The 15,329-nt window shown below is 36.4% G+C and overlaps 1 protein-coding gene and 1 pseudogene across 1 annotated transcript; both read left to right on the forward strand.

The window, feature by feature from the left end:
- Positions 1 to 1,710: 1,710 nt before the first annotated feature.
- On the forward strand, positions 1,711 to 3,812 carry LOC133866133 (endo-1,4-beta-xylanase 1-like; annotated as a pseudogene).
- A 5,790-nt stretch (positions 3,813 to 9,602) lies between these two features.
- LOC133866436 (endo-1,4-beta-xylanase 1-like) lies at positions 9,603 to 15,081 on the forward strand. The gene is made up of 9 exons (XM_062302965.1): positions 9,603 to 9,714; positions 9,847 to 10,056; positions 10,175 to 10,228; positions 10,818 to 11,185; positions 11,269 to 11,428; positions 11,662 to 12,014; positions 12,306 to 12,483; positions 12,580 to 13,116; positions 13,690 to 15,081. Exons 2-9 carry the CDS (start codon positions 9,976 to 9,978, stop codon positions 14,803 to 14,805), a joined length of 2,847 nt encoding a protein of 948 aa, XP_062158949.1. The 5' UTR covers positions 9,603 to 9,714; positions 9,847 to 9,975; the 3' UTR covers positions 14,806 to 15,081.
- Positions 15,082 to 15,329: the final 248 nt, after the last annotated feature.

Consider the following 15,329-nt stretch of genomic DNA (forward strand, 5'->3'; position numbering starts at 1 on the left):
GCTTCCCCAAAAGCCTTTCAGACATTTGTCGTAGACCTCACTCGCAAATTGTGAACAACGGGTCTGTTCTCCCGGACCCGTTGGGAGATAAAGCACATGCAAGCACACCCAGGTACTCTTTCTGTGCTTTATTCTTCTGATGGCGGTAAAAACTAAACGGTCATATGATTCTTTTCGTTTATTTATTTTTTATAATGAATAGAATCTGGTTTGCTTGATTTTTGTGATGGGCTAGCGAAACAGAGAAACTATGGAGAAGCCCACGTGCAATGCCGGCGACCAATGTGGAGGTATCAGTTTGTTTGTTTGTTCAGAATTTCTGAAAATGTTAGTTTTGTTGTATTTGGGTTTTCCTTCATAGGTTTTTTTATTTTTTTATTTGGTTTTATTTCTTATATTATGTGAAAATAAATCTAGACTCCTAGATAACCGCAACCAAACAGATAATCAAATATAAAAAGCAGTAAAGAGAAATAACATAGATATTTGGTTACGAAGTGGAAACTCTTTGTACTAAAGAGAAAAACTACAGCCAAACCCAATAAATCAACCAATAAAAGAAATAGCTAGTTACAAGAAGTTCAGATTTACAACTCTTTGCAGTAGTTACTCTCTTGAATTCTAACAAACGCCTACTTGTCTGCCTCTCTCCTATACCTGTTTGGAGAGTTTTTCAATTGACTTTCTTAACTAGAGCTCATCTCTTGTTAGACTTTAACGGTTGAACGGTTACAACACAAATAAATTCTAAGAAAAATACATATGACAATTTATGCCTAAATAATCTTCTCTTAGTACACTAGAATTCTCTATGGAATTCTTACAACAACATTGCCAATAAGCCTATTTAATAGGTTCTAAAAATCATAAAACAAGTCAGGAACGAATTTCTAGGCGGCGGCGTCCGGACATGTCATTGCTTGTCTGGACAGCTATAAGCAATATCATATTTTGCTGAAGCACGTCTGGATAGGCTGACCTAGCATCGGGACATTTGCATGGAAAAGCTTATCTGTCCGCAGTCTTCACTTTTGCGTCTGGACATCCTTCCAGACAAGGACTCTCTGTGGCTCGCGTCTGTTGGGCCGTCCAGACAGGTAGCGAACATGAACTCTATGTGGCTTGCGTTCGTTGGGCCGTCCGGACATGTATCGAACATAAAGTCTCTCTAGCTTCCGTCTGGACACTGATTTTGGCCATCTGGACGCTCTACAGGGAAGCTGACTTTCTACAGGGAAGCTGACTTTCTGATTCTTTAAAGTCATAAGAAGATCTTCTTCAATTATTTCTTTCTTGTCTCGAGAAATATATTGCAAATCTTCCCTTGTTCAGTTATTTCTGTTCTTGATTAAAATACTTGCAATATTTTTCTGGAAATACAGAGTCCCTGATATGGTAATGTTTGTGTCGACAGAATATAGCCAATAAATAAAAACCAACATTCTTTATATTTTTGTTGTTCATGTGTAATAGGGTATTGTTAAAACTTACCTAACTTTGCTGTGATAATCATATTTTGGTGGGGGGTTTTTCTTGGTAGATTTCAATTGATGATGGAGTGTTCTAAATTTACTCATATTAATTCAATGAAGCAGCTTAGTTGTTTGGTTGTATAGTTTCCTTTTTAGGTGTGATTGTTTGTAAAGTTGTTTAGTTGGTGTTTGTTGTAGCTAGGCTGAATGTTAGTTTTTGTTTTTGGGTTTGTATTGGATGTTGTCTTGTGAGGTGCTTTTTGTGCATCTCGGTATCCAGCAGGTTTTGTCTGATGGAGTGATTGTGTTCTTTGTTTGGTTGGTATAAAAGATTTCATTCATTAAAAAAAGAAAAAAAAAAGAATCAACTTCATGGCTCCAAGAGCTCTCCAATTAAGTTCCTGACCTCTGCTTTTCCTGACAGATTGTAGTTTGTAGTCCCAAACACAAAGGACTCAAGTACTAATATCATACTCAACCATGACTTCTCTCAAGGGATTTATGTGTGGCAGCCCAACTGCTGTGATGGATTTGTAGTTTCAGCCGAGTCAGGTGGTAGTCATGACTCATGCAGTTGTTACAAATCGCAAGGAGTGTTGGCAGGGCTTGGAACAAGATATCACAGCTAGGGTTTTCCCTGGTTCCACTTATACAGTTTCTGCCTGTGTTGGAGTATCAGGGCCTCTTCATGGATCCGCTGATGTCCTGGCAACTTTGAAACTTGAATACCGAGCTAAAGGGACTGGCTTTTTTGGTTTTATTAATACTACAAGGACTAGCTACTTATCCATTGGAAGGTAATGGATAATATTGCCTTTCCTCACAGTTATGACATGCAGGACTTCCGTGTCTAAGGAGAAGTGGGGAAAGTTGGAAGGCACCTTCTCATTGCCAACTATGCCTGACAAGGTTGTGTTTTATTTGGAAGGGCCTTCTCCTGGAATTGATCTTCTAATCAAATCAGTACTCATCACCTGTTCCAACCCAACACGGAATATTATTGATTGAGTAGTTATTAAGCTCATTTTTTAAAAGTGGTTTGCAAGTTATTCATATTTAGTTTCATTTTTGAACCAATCTGTCTAAGCATTTTCCCCCCAAAATCCATTTTGGAAGAAGTTATTACTAATTGATTGTGTGATTTGTCTTCCTCTTTAAATTTCCAAGATCGAGTGCGAGCCATGGATGTTTCACTGCTGGAGATGAGAATGTCATCCTAAACCTCAGATTTGAGGATGGCCTGAATAGTTGGTCTGGAAGATGCTGCAAGATTGTTTTACATGATTCTATGGGAGACGGGAAAATAGTTCCACTGTCTGGAAAGTATATTGTAGCTGCAACAGAGCGCACACAGAGCTGGAATGGAGTTCAACAGGAGATCACTGGAAGAGTGCACAGAAAACTTGCTTATGATGTTACTGCTGCTGTTCGGATATTTGTTTTCTTAAGTTAAAAACAAACAAACAAACCTTTTTTTACCCTTAATTTGCACCATACATAACATGGGGAGATTCTTTCACTTTTGAAGAATTTCTCAATGGAAGCTCTGCTTTTTTGGTAGTGCCCAGGCAACAGACAAGGATTGGGTACAGTTGCAGGGGAAGTTCCTTCTAAATGGTTCCCCATCTAAAGTTGTGATATATATTGAAGGTCCACCTTCTGGTACTGATATCCTTCTCAACAGTTTAATTGTAAAGCATGTGGAGAAAACCCCTCCTTCACCTCCACCAGTTATTGAGGTTGGTAGACCAAGGATTTAGACTTTGAAGCTATTCATATCTGCATCTTGAAGTTAAGTCGAGCGTATGCGTATCATTCAAATATTGGTTTTTGTTTTGTAGAATCCAGCCTTTGGAGTTAATATAATTGAGAACAGCAATCTAAATGGTGGCACCAATGGTTGGTTTCCCCTTGGTAATTGCCCTTTGAGTGTTGCTACTGGTTCACCACATGTACTTCCACCAATGGCAAGAGTATCCTTGTGACCAACCATACACAGAATTGGATGGGTCCTTCTCAGATGATCACAGATAAGCTGAAGCTTTTCTTGAAATACCAAGTGTTTGCTTGGGTTCGGATTGGTCCTGGAGCAACTGATCTTCAAAATGTGAATGTTGCACTAAGTGTAGAACCAGTGGGTTAATGCATGGGGGACAAGCTGAGATTAATGGTGAGAGATGGCATGAAATTGGTGGATTCTTCATAATTGAGAAGCAACCATCCGATGTTACCCTTTATGTTCAAGGTCCTGCTCCAGGTGTTGACTTAATGATTGCTGGACTCCAGATTTTCCCTGTTGTGGGTTTACTTCAAATAAACCTAGATCACAATGAATTCTAATCACATAATTTAATGATTGCCAGAAAAAGAGAGGGGATGAGTTTGTAACAACTAATAATAATTTAAAGAGAGATAAAAGAAAGAGAAGAAACATAAATTTTAGATGATTCGGCTTATGGCTTAGATCTACATGTTAAAGCCTTTATTTTAACTATATCTTTCATTTTATAAATTTGATTGTATACAAGACTCTATTTATAGAGAAAGAATTTAATCGTTACAAGTCTCTTCTACTTCTACATTAACAACAATAAACTAATTTATCATCTTGTAACTCTTATTTCTTGAGTGCTTGTAACTCTTGTGACATTGCCTCTTGAGTTCTAGTAACTCTTGTCTCAATATGCCCATGCAAACCCAACGTTAGATCACAGACGTTGATGTTTGATCTTAAATATCAAAGGGTTAGAAAAAAAAAATGGCTACTATGGCATGAATTGAAACATCGGTTTCTATGGCTAGGACTTGGATATCAGCGACTTTGGCCAGCATTGGATATTATGGCTGAGACTTTGACATCGACGACTTTGGCCGGTAGCATTATGGCCAGAATTTGGATATCAGCAACTTTGGCCGGAAGCGGCTACTATGGCCGGAATTGTGCAAACTATGGGCACGAAACCTCTTTGGACATATTTTTTTTTTGAACAAGAGAAAATTGGGTGGGTCGTATTTGTTAGTAGAGGAAACAATGGTAGTTCAACATGTAATCTTGACAAAGAGAGCCTGACTTGTGTGTGGGAAGAGAAATGGAGAAAATATGGAAGGATGAGAAAACCCAAGGAAAAAAACTAGCATACGATGGATATTTGTGGGTATGCTGATTTTGGTTATGATATAAGATGCAAAAGGATGAGGGAAAAATAAAATAAAATTGGCACATGATTGAATACTGGCATTAGCCTATAGCTTTGATACCATGTAAGAACTAATAATAATTTAAATAGAGATAAAGGAAAGAGAGGAAACATGGATTTTATGTGTGGTTTACATTATATGTTAAAGCCTAAACGTTACAAGTTTCTTATACTTCTATATTAACAACAATAAATTTAATTTATTTCTTGTTAACTCTTGTTTTTTGAGTGCTTTTTACTGTTGTCTCTTTAGTGCTTGTAACTCTTATGACCTTGCCTCTTGAGTTCTTGTAACTCTTGTCTCAATAGAGTTTACTTACAATAAACTTGTCAAAATTCAAAAAAATGCAACATTGCCTTTTTTCTAAAAATAACTTGAAAATAGGAGGATGAGTTTTCTTGCCTGCATCCGTTATCTACTATTCACTATCCGAACATGTAGATACGGTTAGTAAAAATCACTATCCACATTCGCACTGCTATCCACATATGCGGATGCGGATAGTGGTTTTGAGAATACAAATGAGGTTAATAGTCGTAACCACATACTCTTTATATATAATATAAATATATTATATTAATGAATTCATCAAAACAATTCAGTTTAGTGTTTAATACCAAAATGATGTCGTTTTAAATTAGGTATAGGTTATGTTTACATTGATTTGGTTGGCTTTATTGCTTTCTCATGTAACACTTGAGGGAAAAGACAAAAGTAATGTGAAATTAATATATTTTCAAAAGATTATGGCTTTAAATAAAATTAAAACAAGTCCAAAATACTAAAAATCGGTTTAAATTATTTTCGAAATCGTTTAAAATATGCTCTAACAGAGACCCAAAGAAAGCCCAAAAGACTAAAATAGGCCCATTACCTAATATACATATAGCGGATAATAATCACATTTAATAACTGGACTGACCTCGCGAATGCGACTGCAAATATTGTAAATAACCGCATTCGCATGTACACCTCTACTCATCACTAACCTTAGGCAAACTTAAAAATTACACGTTTGGTTGGGCACATTATAATCACAAACTTGGTAATTTATTTCCTTAATTAATTATTTCGGAATTTTGCAAAACTATTATCCTTTAACAAATACCCATATTTGGCCACTCCTAAAAACATTTTTGTTTTTAACATCATTTTACCATTCTCACCATCTTATTATAACAAGCATAATTACTCCAAAATAACAACATTTTGCAAATTGAAATTTCAAAAGAATAATTAAACGAAAAATTGAATAGAATTTGGGCGATCATAACCAATTCATGATTTTAAATTTTTCATCTTTTGGCTATTAAAATGTTGAGATTATAATAGTATGAAAATCATAATTACACCAAAATGATTTATGAATAAAAATTTCAAACTGACAATTTTGTAGGCTCTCTGATGAGGACTCATAATCTTTTGGTCCCATTTTTTTGGGAGAATTCGACGGGGAGACACACCGATAAATAATTATCAGTTAATTAATTTTTGGGGCGTTACATAAATGGTAAATGAATTGCATTAAATATGGTTTATAGTGTGAGTAATGAGATTATCACACAGAAAATCTTAAACCATAAACCTTAAAATTCCTAATTTAATGCTCGCAGTTATCAATGGAATTAGACGTTCCATTGGCGAAAGACTACACCATTCTCAAGAAGGAACCCAAATCATTTATTTAAAGGATTTTTTTTTTTTTTTTCTTGAGACAGATTTTATAGAGTAATTATTCTCGGTCCAAGGCCATGGCATTTTGATAAGGGTTATTAGAATACTTATGTACAAGTGAAAATGAGATTTCACAAGTACGGGAATAATTATACGATTAAATTGAGTAGTCAAGGATAAGATGTAGTAAATTTAAAAGGGACAGTTTATGATGGTTTTAATTCGACTATGAAATATTTTATGGAGGAATCAAAAGTTAATATTAAGAATTGTCTAAGAGATTAATTGAATTAATAAAAAATATTTACAATAGTACAATTACAATTGTTTGGTTGAATCAATTGTAATTAAATAGTAACTTTTGATAAGTCATGAGAACAAGTGTTACAACCCTATTTGAAGCTAGTTTTTTTGGTTTTTTTTTTTGAATCACTCTTCGAGCTGATATAAATTGACCATACTGACAGGCTTTTGTTTAATTGGGCCGAATGTTTTAATTGTTAAAACATGGGATATGGAGACATCACATGGGGTGTATACACACGGGACTAGGCTTGGGTTTTAAGCGCCTAGGCTGGAGAGCCCTGTCCATGTATTGTAGGTCCCAAGGGGCTAGGGTTTTCTCCTGGTCCTTGTTGCCCCCTATAATAATCCCAGTGGGAGTAGAACTCTCACCTCTCCAAATAATCTAAGCCTATAAGTAGAGGTGCATGCAGGCTATAATTGTGAAAGCAATTCTTTGAGCCTACTCTCTAGTTATATTCAGTCATTGGGGAGAAGACTGAAGGTCCCAATATCCCTAAGTTAGCCGTGATCATTGGTGAAGCAAGAGAAAAAATGTTTTTCCCAATACCCAAGGAATGACTATACAAAGAAGTTATTGTTAGAGAATATATTGATACCGTATATTACGGTACTCTCCATATATTGGAGGATTTAATTTAATCATCATTAATTGTAATTGATTATAATCAAATCAGATTTGAATACATTCAATTCTAATTTGATTATATTCTCTCTACATACTATTTTGTATTATCTCTATATCCCTATAAATAGAGATCATTTATAATGTAAATTAATCAAGCAAAAAGAGCAACAATGTAGTCCTTTGGGTTTTACCCTGTGGATGTAGATCATAGACTGGACCACGTAAAATTTCTTTATTCCACAATCTTTATTTTTCATTTGTTTATGTTTTCTTTCATGGTATCAGAGCCAAATGTCCTGAGTTCGAACATTGACTCCGTCATTTAGCTCCAATTTCAATTAAATATTCCACGTGTTTGGCCTCACCTGTTAAAAAGAAGTTTGAGCCTACACGTGAGGGGGAGTGTTAAAGTATTAATTAAATGATTAAATTTACCTCTTCTTATCAGCTTAAGCTTTTAGGACAAGTGATGATTTAACATGCTCATTCTGTTGTGGAGTGAGATTTTTTTTTTCTTCGATCAAATGCAAGTATGCAAAATCTATGATGATGAGATTTGCAGACTATCAAGGAGAAGTCAATAAAACAGAATTAGAAAAAAGAAAAAGAAAAGGGAATCGAGAAAAAAAAAATAAATAAAAAGAGGCCAAGTTGCCCATCTTATTTTGGCTCTTTGTTAGCTTATTATTTTGGTCATTGTTGGTCCAATTGTTGATCCAGACTCATCTTTTGGTTTTTGTGGTATTGTTTAAAATTCCAGGCCCATTTCAACCCATAATTGGCTTTCATTTCAGTCCATAGTTAGCTCTAGTCCATAGTTGACCCATATTATTTGGCATGTGGTATTATTTCAACCCATGTCCATTTCAGCCCATAGTTGGCCTCACATATTTTTGGCTCCTGTGGTATTGTTTCAAACTCAGGCCCATTTTAGTCCATCGTTGGCTTTCATATTTGGCCCATAGTTGGCCTATTATTTGTATTTTGGCATTTGTGGTCTTATTTTAAGCTCATGCCCATTTAGCCCACAGTTGGCTCGAAGACGAAGAAGAAATATGTTTTTCAAATTGGGTTATATCCGACCCAACATTAAAAAAAAAAAAAAAAAAAAAAAAAAAAAAAAAAAAAAAACTCAAGATTTTAGAATCTTCCACCTTGAGTTTGCAGGAGGATGTTAGAGAATATATTGATACTGTATATTACGGTACTCTCCATATATTGAAGGATTTGATTTAATCCTCATTAATTGTATTTGATTATATTCTCTCTATATACCATTTTGTATTCTCTCTATGTACCATTTTGTATTTTCTCTATATCCCTATAAATAGGGATCATTTATATTGTAAATTAATCAAGCAATAAGAACAACAATGTAGTTTTTTGGGCTTTACCCTGTGGACGTAAGTCATAGACCAGACCACGTAAAATTCCTTTGTTTATTTTATTATTCCGCAATCTTTATTTTTCATTTCTTTATGTTTTCTTTCAGTTATTTCTTGTTTAACTTTTAAAATATGATCTTCTCGTGTTTTCATAAAGTCAATCTTGGACCCTTTTCACTATGCAATTTATGTACATGATCCTATCAATACCAGGAAACCTTATCTTACTTTGGAATCCTAGCCACACTAGGAATCCTTGTTGGACTTGGTTTTCGAAATCCTAATCACATTAGGGTTCCTTATCTAACTAGGTTCTAATTATTCTAATCTCATTAGAATGTCTAGAATGGATTTAATCAATCTTAGGAATGACTTAATGGGAACCGCATCCAATAAGATACGGTTAACCTAATCAAATTAAGAAACCACATTTCGATCACATTAGAATATTATCTTGTCTTAGGTTTGAGAGTCCCAACTCCCACTCTTATTAGGAAATTCATTAACCTTAAACCGATTATGAGAAATAAAAAATTTTAAAATTAATTTTCCATAAAAAATATTAGGATTATGGTTTTTATAGAAATCTCTAAACCCTAAACCTATGGTAGCCGCCACCCACGGCTACCTAAGGCATTTGCCCTAGGAGGCGGTGGCAGCCACCACCCAATGTAACGCCTTCGAAATTTAATTAGCTTAATTTATGATGTATTGTTTGATGTGCTTACATCTTGATTATGTGAGTTCTTTTTGATGAAGCTCAAAATTGAATTGCCTTTAGGCGGAATTATTATTTTATAGCTCAACTTAGTGGTTTGCCAGCAACCTTAATAATTAAATACTGAAAGGCCATCTTCACCTAATGTGCAGGAATCTGAAAGACACATCTGTCTTGTAATCAAAGACACAGAAACATATTTAAGGTAAAGACACATCTATCTACGTTAACATTCTTAAAGAAATTGGAAAAGCTTCTGCTTTTAGAGAGGAAAAAACAGAAAAACAGAGCTTCTGTTCCAATTCAAGCATACCTAAACTGCAAGACAAAGCAATGGTATGAGAAGGCTTAGAGCCTTCCCCTGACCCATTTTATCAGTTTGAAAAACAAAAAAAAAATAATGGGATCGGAGGTGTCGTTAATTTAGTTATTATAGTTATCTGATCTTGTTCTTTGTATTATATTCAGACAAAGGACAACTGGGGGCGGACAGCCAACGGCTTTTGGGGAAGAGGGTTTCTCTGACTGGTTGGTTGAATTGACCCGTGCTTGTCGTAGACTTCACTCTCAAATTTTGAACGCGGGGACGCGTATATAATGAGAAGGGTCTCTGCTTGCTTCTTCACAAGTCTATTCTCCAGGATCCGTTGGAAGATAAAGCACAAGCACACCCCCCAGGTAGTCTTTCTGTGCTTTGTTCTTCTAATTGCAGTAAAAAGTACACGGTCATATATAATCCTTCTCGTATTTGTCTAATTAATAGAATCTGGTTTGCTTGATTTTTGTGATGGGCTAGAGAGCCAGAGAAACTATGGAGAAGCCTACGGACAATGCCGGCGACAATGCGGAGGTATGCGTTTGTTAGTTTGTTCAGAATTTCTGAAAATGTTAGTCTTGTTGTATTTGGGGTTTCCTCCATAGGTTCTTTTCTTTTTTCTTTTGGGGTTTAATTTCTTTTCTTCTGTATGATTTTTGCCGTTCATGTAATGGGCCATTGTTAAAACTTAACCTTAACTTAGATGCGAGAAATTGCGGAAAAAAAGAAAATAGAAGAGAAAGAAAAATGATATAAATAAGGGAAGTTAAAGAAGGAAAAGAAAGAAAAGGGGAAAAAAAAACTACAAACGAAATAGTGGTGGAAATTATAGTAGTTGCAGAAAAACTCATTGAGTGGAATCACATTCCCAGGTCCTAGAAATCATTTTAAGTGGCTTGACATTCCACCCCCTTGTTATTGGCTTATTGCAAATGATATTTTGAGCGTTACAAGGAATTTCTGTCATCAGCTGAGGTCATATCAGATTTTGGTGGGGGGCTTTTCTTGGTAGATTTCAGTTGATGTTGGCGTGTTCTAAGTTTACTTATATTAATTCAATGAAGCAGCTTCATGGCTTCAAGAGCTCTCCAATAAAGTTCCTGACTTCTGCTTTTCCTGACAGATTGTAGTCCGAAACACAAAGGACTCAAAACGGAGTTGCAGTACTAATGTCATACTAAACCATGACTTCTCTGAGGGGCTGCATTTGTGGCATCCCAACTGCTGTGATGGATTTGTAGTTTCAGCCGAGTCAGCTTACACAGAAGGAATATCAGAAAAGTCAGGTGGTAGTTATGCAGTTGTTACGAATCGCAAGGAGTGCTGGCAGGGCTTGGAACAAGATATCACAGCTAGGGTTTTCCCAGGTTCCACTTATACAGTTTCTGCGTGTGTTGGAGTATCAGGGCCTCTTCAGGGATCCACTGAGGTCCTGGCAACTTTGAAACTAGAATACCAAGCTACAGGGACTAGCTTTCTATTCATTGGAAGGTAATGGATACTGTAATTCACAATATTCCCTTTCCTCCATATGGAAAAAGAAACAAAGTTTTAACCACAGTTATGACATACAGGACTTCAGTGTCTAAGGAGAGGTGGGGAAAGTTGGAAGGCAACTTCTCGTTGCCAACTATGCCTGACCGGGTCGTGTTTTATTTGGAAGGGCCTTCTCCTGGAATTGATCTCCTTATCAAATCAGCACTAATCACCTGTTCCAAACCAAGTGAGTATGAGGTAATTATACATTTTAACCCTTTTTTGCTCATTTGCTTACCATGTAAAAAGCTGGAACACGGAATATTATTGATTTAGTTATTAAGTTCATTATTTAAAAGAGGTTTGCAAGTTATTCATATTTAGTTTCATTTTTAAACCAATCTGTCTAAGCATTTTGCCCCCAAAATCCATTTTGGAAGAAGTTATTACTAATTGATTGTGTGATTTGTCTTCCTCTTTAAATTTCAAAGAGTGTGAGCCATGGTTGTTTCACTACTGGAGATGAGAATATCATCCTAAACCCCAGATTTGAGGATGGCCTGAATAGTTGGTCCGGAAGAGGCTGCAAGATTGTTTTACATGATTCTATCGGAGATGGGAAAATAGTTCCACTGTCTGGAAAGTATTTTGTAGCTGCGACAGAGCGCACACAGAGCTGGAATGGAGTTCAGCAGGAGATCACTGGAAGAGTGCAGCGAAAACTTGCTTATGATGTTACTGCTGTTGTTCGGATATTTGGTAACAATGTCACTAGTTCTGATGTGCGAGTGACTTTGTGGGTCCAAACACCAAATCTTCGTGAGCAGTATATAGGCATTGCCAAGTTAGTTACTTTTGCTCCAATTTTTCATTTCCATTTTGAGAAAATTACCATGATCTGCACAAATCTGTGAAAACAGCATTTTTCCTGTAGTTTCACCTTTGTGTGTGGATGTGTGTGTACATATAATACCACATCTGGTGTTACGTTTTCCTCAATTCTTGCATTTTAACTTTTTCTTAAATTAAAATCAAACAAACAAACCTTTTTTAACCCTTAATTTGCACCATACATAACATGGGGAGATTCTTTCACTTTTGAAAAATTTCTCAATGGAAGCTGTTTTTGTGGTAGTGCCCAGGCAACAGACAAGGATTGGGTACAGTTGCAGGGGAAGTTCCTTCTAAATGGTTCCCCATCTAAAATTGTGATATATATTGAAGGTCCTCCTTCTGGTACTGATATCCTTCTCAACAGTTTAATTGTAAAGCATGCAGAGAAAACCCCTCCTTCACCTCCACCAGTTATTGAGGTTGGTTGACTAAGGATTTAGACTTTGAAGTTATTCATATCTGCTTCTTGAAGTTCAGTTGAGCGTATAATTCAAATATTGGTTTTTGTTTTGTAGAATCCAGCCTTTGGAGTTAATATAATTGAGAACAGCAATCTAAATGGTGGCACCAATGGTTGGTTTCCCCTTGGTAATTGCACTTTGAGTGTTGCTACTGGTTCACCACATGTACTTCCACCAATGGCAAGAGATACCCTGGGACCTCATGAACCTTTAAGTGGTCAGTATATCCTTGTGACCAATCGTACACAGAATTGGATGGGTCCTGCTCAGATGATCACAGATAAACTGAAGCTTTTCTTGACATACCAAGTGTCTGCTTGGGTTCGGGTCGGTTCTGGAGCTACTGGTCTACAAAATGTGAATGTTGCACTAGGCGTAGACAATCAGTGGGTTAATGGGGGTCAAGCTGAGGTTAATGGTGAGAGATGGCATGAAATTGGTGGATCCTTTAGAATTGAGAAGCAACCATCCAAGGTTATTGTTTATATTCAAGGTCCTGCTCCAGGTGTTGACTTAATGGTTGCTGGACTCCAGATTTTCCCTGTTGACCGACATGCAAGGTTTAGATATTTACGGATGCAGACTGATAAGGTAATTTCTAGCTTGATTTATGTAATATTTGATTAATTACGGCTTAGACGAACTTTAAATTGGAAAACATAGGAAGAATTTTCATTTGGGTTGTTACCATATGTAAAACTTCTGCCATCCATTTTCTTAGGCTGCATTTGTTACTAGAACGTAGATTTTTTTGTTTGTTTTTTTTCCTGGGCACCAGCGTAGATATGATTTGTAGATATAGACGTATGTCTAAATACACTCACATGCATAAATATATATAAACTAGTCACTATTGTGTTTGGACTAGTGTTAATATGATAAGTTCCTTTTACCAATCTGATACTTCTCTTACATTTCATGATTTTTTTTTTCCTTGAATAAGTTGTTATCTGATTTGTTTTGTAAGCATCGGTAATGATAATTATCAATACAAAAAGAGTATTTTTAGTTTGAACCACCTAGCCCCCAAAATGAATTCATTTCACTCCCCCCCTCTCCCCCACACCTTTATGTAATTAAATGGTGAACTGATTGCTTCCCAACATTGAGGGATCTCTTAATCCCAATTTTGATCTGGAACTCTTCTCATTTGCTTGGATACAGATTCGTAAGCGAGATGTCATCCTGAAATTCTCAGGAGTGGATTCAAGCATTTCTTTTGGCACCTTCGTGAAAGTCAGACAAACAAAAAACTCTTTTCCTTTTGGGTCATGTGTAAATAGAACAAACATTGATAATGAAGATTTTGTTGATTTCTTTACAAAAAATTTCAACTGGGCTGTGTTTGGCAATGAATTGAAGTGGTACTGGACAGAACCGCAACAAGGAAATTTCAACTACAAGGATGCTGATGAGATTTTGGACTTGTGTAAGAGTCACGACATAGAGACTCGAGGTCATTGTATCTTCTGGGAAGTCGAAGGCACGGTCCAGTCGTGGATCCGTAATCTGAACAAAACTGACTTGGCAACAGCTGTCCAAAATCGCCTAACAGGTCTTCTCTCACGTTACAAGGGGAAGTTCAGGCACTATGATGTTAACAACGAGATGCTGCATGGTTCATTCTATCAAGATAGACTGGGTAAGGATACCCGAGCAAACATGTTCAAGACTGCACACCAACTAGATCCATCTCCCATCCTATTTGTGAACGATTATCACGTTGAGGATGGATGTGACACCAGATCATCTCCTGAAAAGTACATTGAACATGTTCTTGATTTGCAAGAGCAAGGTGCACCTGTTGGAGGTGTTGGAATACAAGGACATATAGATAGTCCAGTGGGGTCAGTTGTTTGTTCAGCTCTGGATAAATTGGGTATTCTTGGTCTTCCAATCTGGTTTACCGAGCTTGACGTGTCTTCCATTAATGAACATGTTAGAGCAGATGATTTGGAAGTGATGCTTCGGGAAGGTTTTGCCCATCCTGCAGTAGATGGAATAATGCTATGGGGATTCTGGGAATTGTTTATGAGTCGGGACAATTCGCATCTGGTCAATGCAGAAGGTGACATTAACGAAGCTGGTGCAAGATACCTTGCTCTTAAAAAGGAGTGGCTGTCTCATGCCAATGGGCATATTGATGACCAAGGAGAGTTCCAGTTTAGAGGTTTCCATGGAACATACAATGTGCAAATTTTTACTGCCTCCAAGAGATTTTCAAAGACATTTGTTGTTGAAAAGGGTGACTCGCCGCTGGTGGTATCCATAGATTTATAAGTTTGCTGCTTCAATCAATCACAAGGTACATAGTTCATCATGAGAACTCATGTGAACAGAGAAAAAGGTAAATATGTTGCTGGGTTTGTGGAGCTACATTCGTGTGTGTGTGTTCTTTTTTTCAATCAAAAATTGGTTTAATATGGTTGCTTTGTCGCTCAAGTTGTAAAAGTCAGTGTAAAGAAAAAAGATAGCTTCATACTAAATGACACATAAAGAGGCTTGATAGCTTGATGCTTAAAAATGGATGCTTTCTTGGTATGTTTGTGTGGAAAATTTTGCAGCCTTGTGTGAGTTAAAATATTCTCTTTCTGGTTTTATGCGTTTGAAGTATTTAGACCGTGGATATTGTGAGTATCGCTTTAGGAGCAAAGGCACGTGAAACAATTACATCAGATCTTGTTTTCGGTGCATGTGAGGTTCCGTATTATATTATACTTTTTATTATTTTTCCAACACATAGAAAGTGTCCTTTTCTCATGACTAAAAGAATAACAAAGAGAGTGTTCTTTCCTCCTGACATA

The sequence above is a fragment of the Alnus glutinosa genome, chromosome 4, assembly GCF_958979055.1.
Source record: "Alnus glutinosa chromosome 4, dhAlnGlut1.1, whole genome shotgun sequence".
NCBI lineage: Eukaryota > Viridiplantae > Streptophyta > Magnoliopsida > Fagales > Betulaceae > Alnus > Alnus glutinosa.

What these genes read in the sequence shown, in the direction of transcription:
- LOC133866436 (XM_062302965.1), top strand. Translation starts at nt 9,976, where the DNA reads ATGAGAAGGGTCTCTGCTTGCTTCTTCACAAGTCTATTCTCCAGGATC. An exon ending in CACCTCCACCAGTTATTGAG is followed by an intron (nt 12,484 to 12,579) that starts GTTGGTTGACTA and finishes TTTGTTTTGTAG; the next exon opens with AATCCAGCCTTTGGAGTTAA. An exon ending in TACGGATGCAGACTGATAAG is followed by an intron (nt 13,117 to 13,689) that starts GTAATTTCTAGC and finishes GCTTGGATACAG; the next exon opens with ATTCGTAAGCGAGATGTCAT.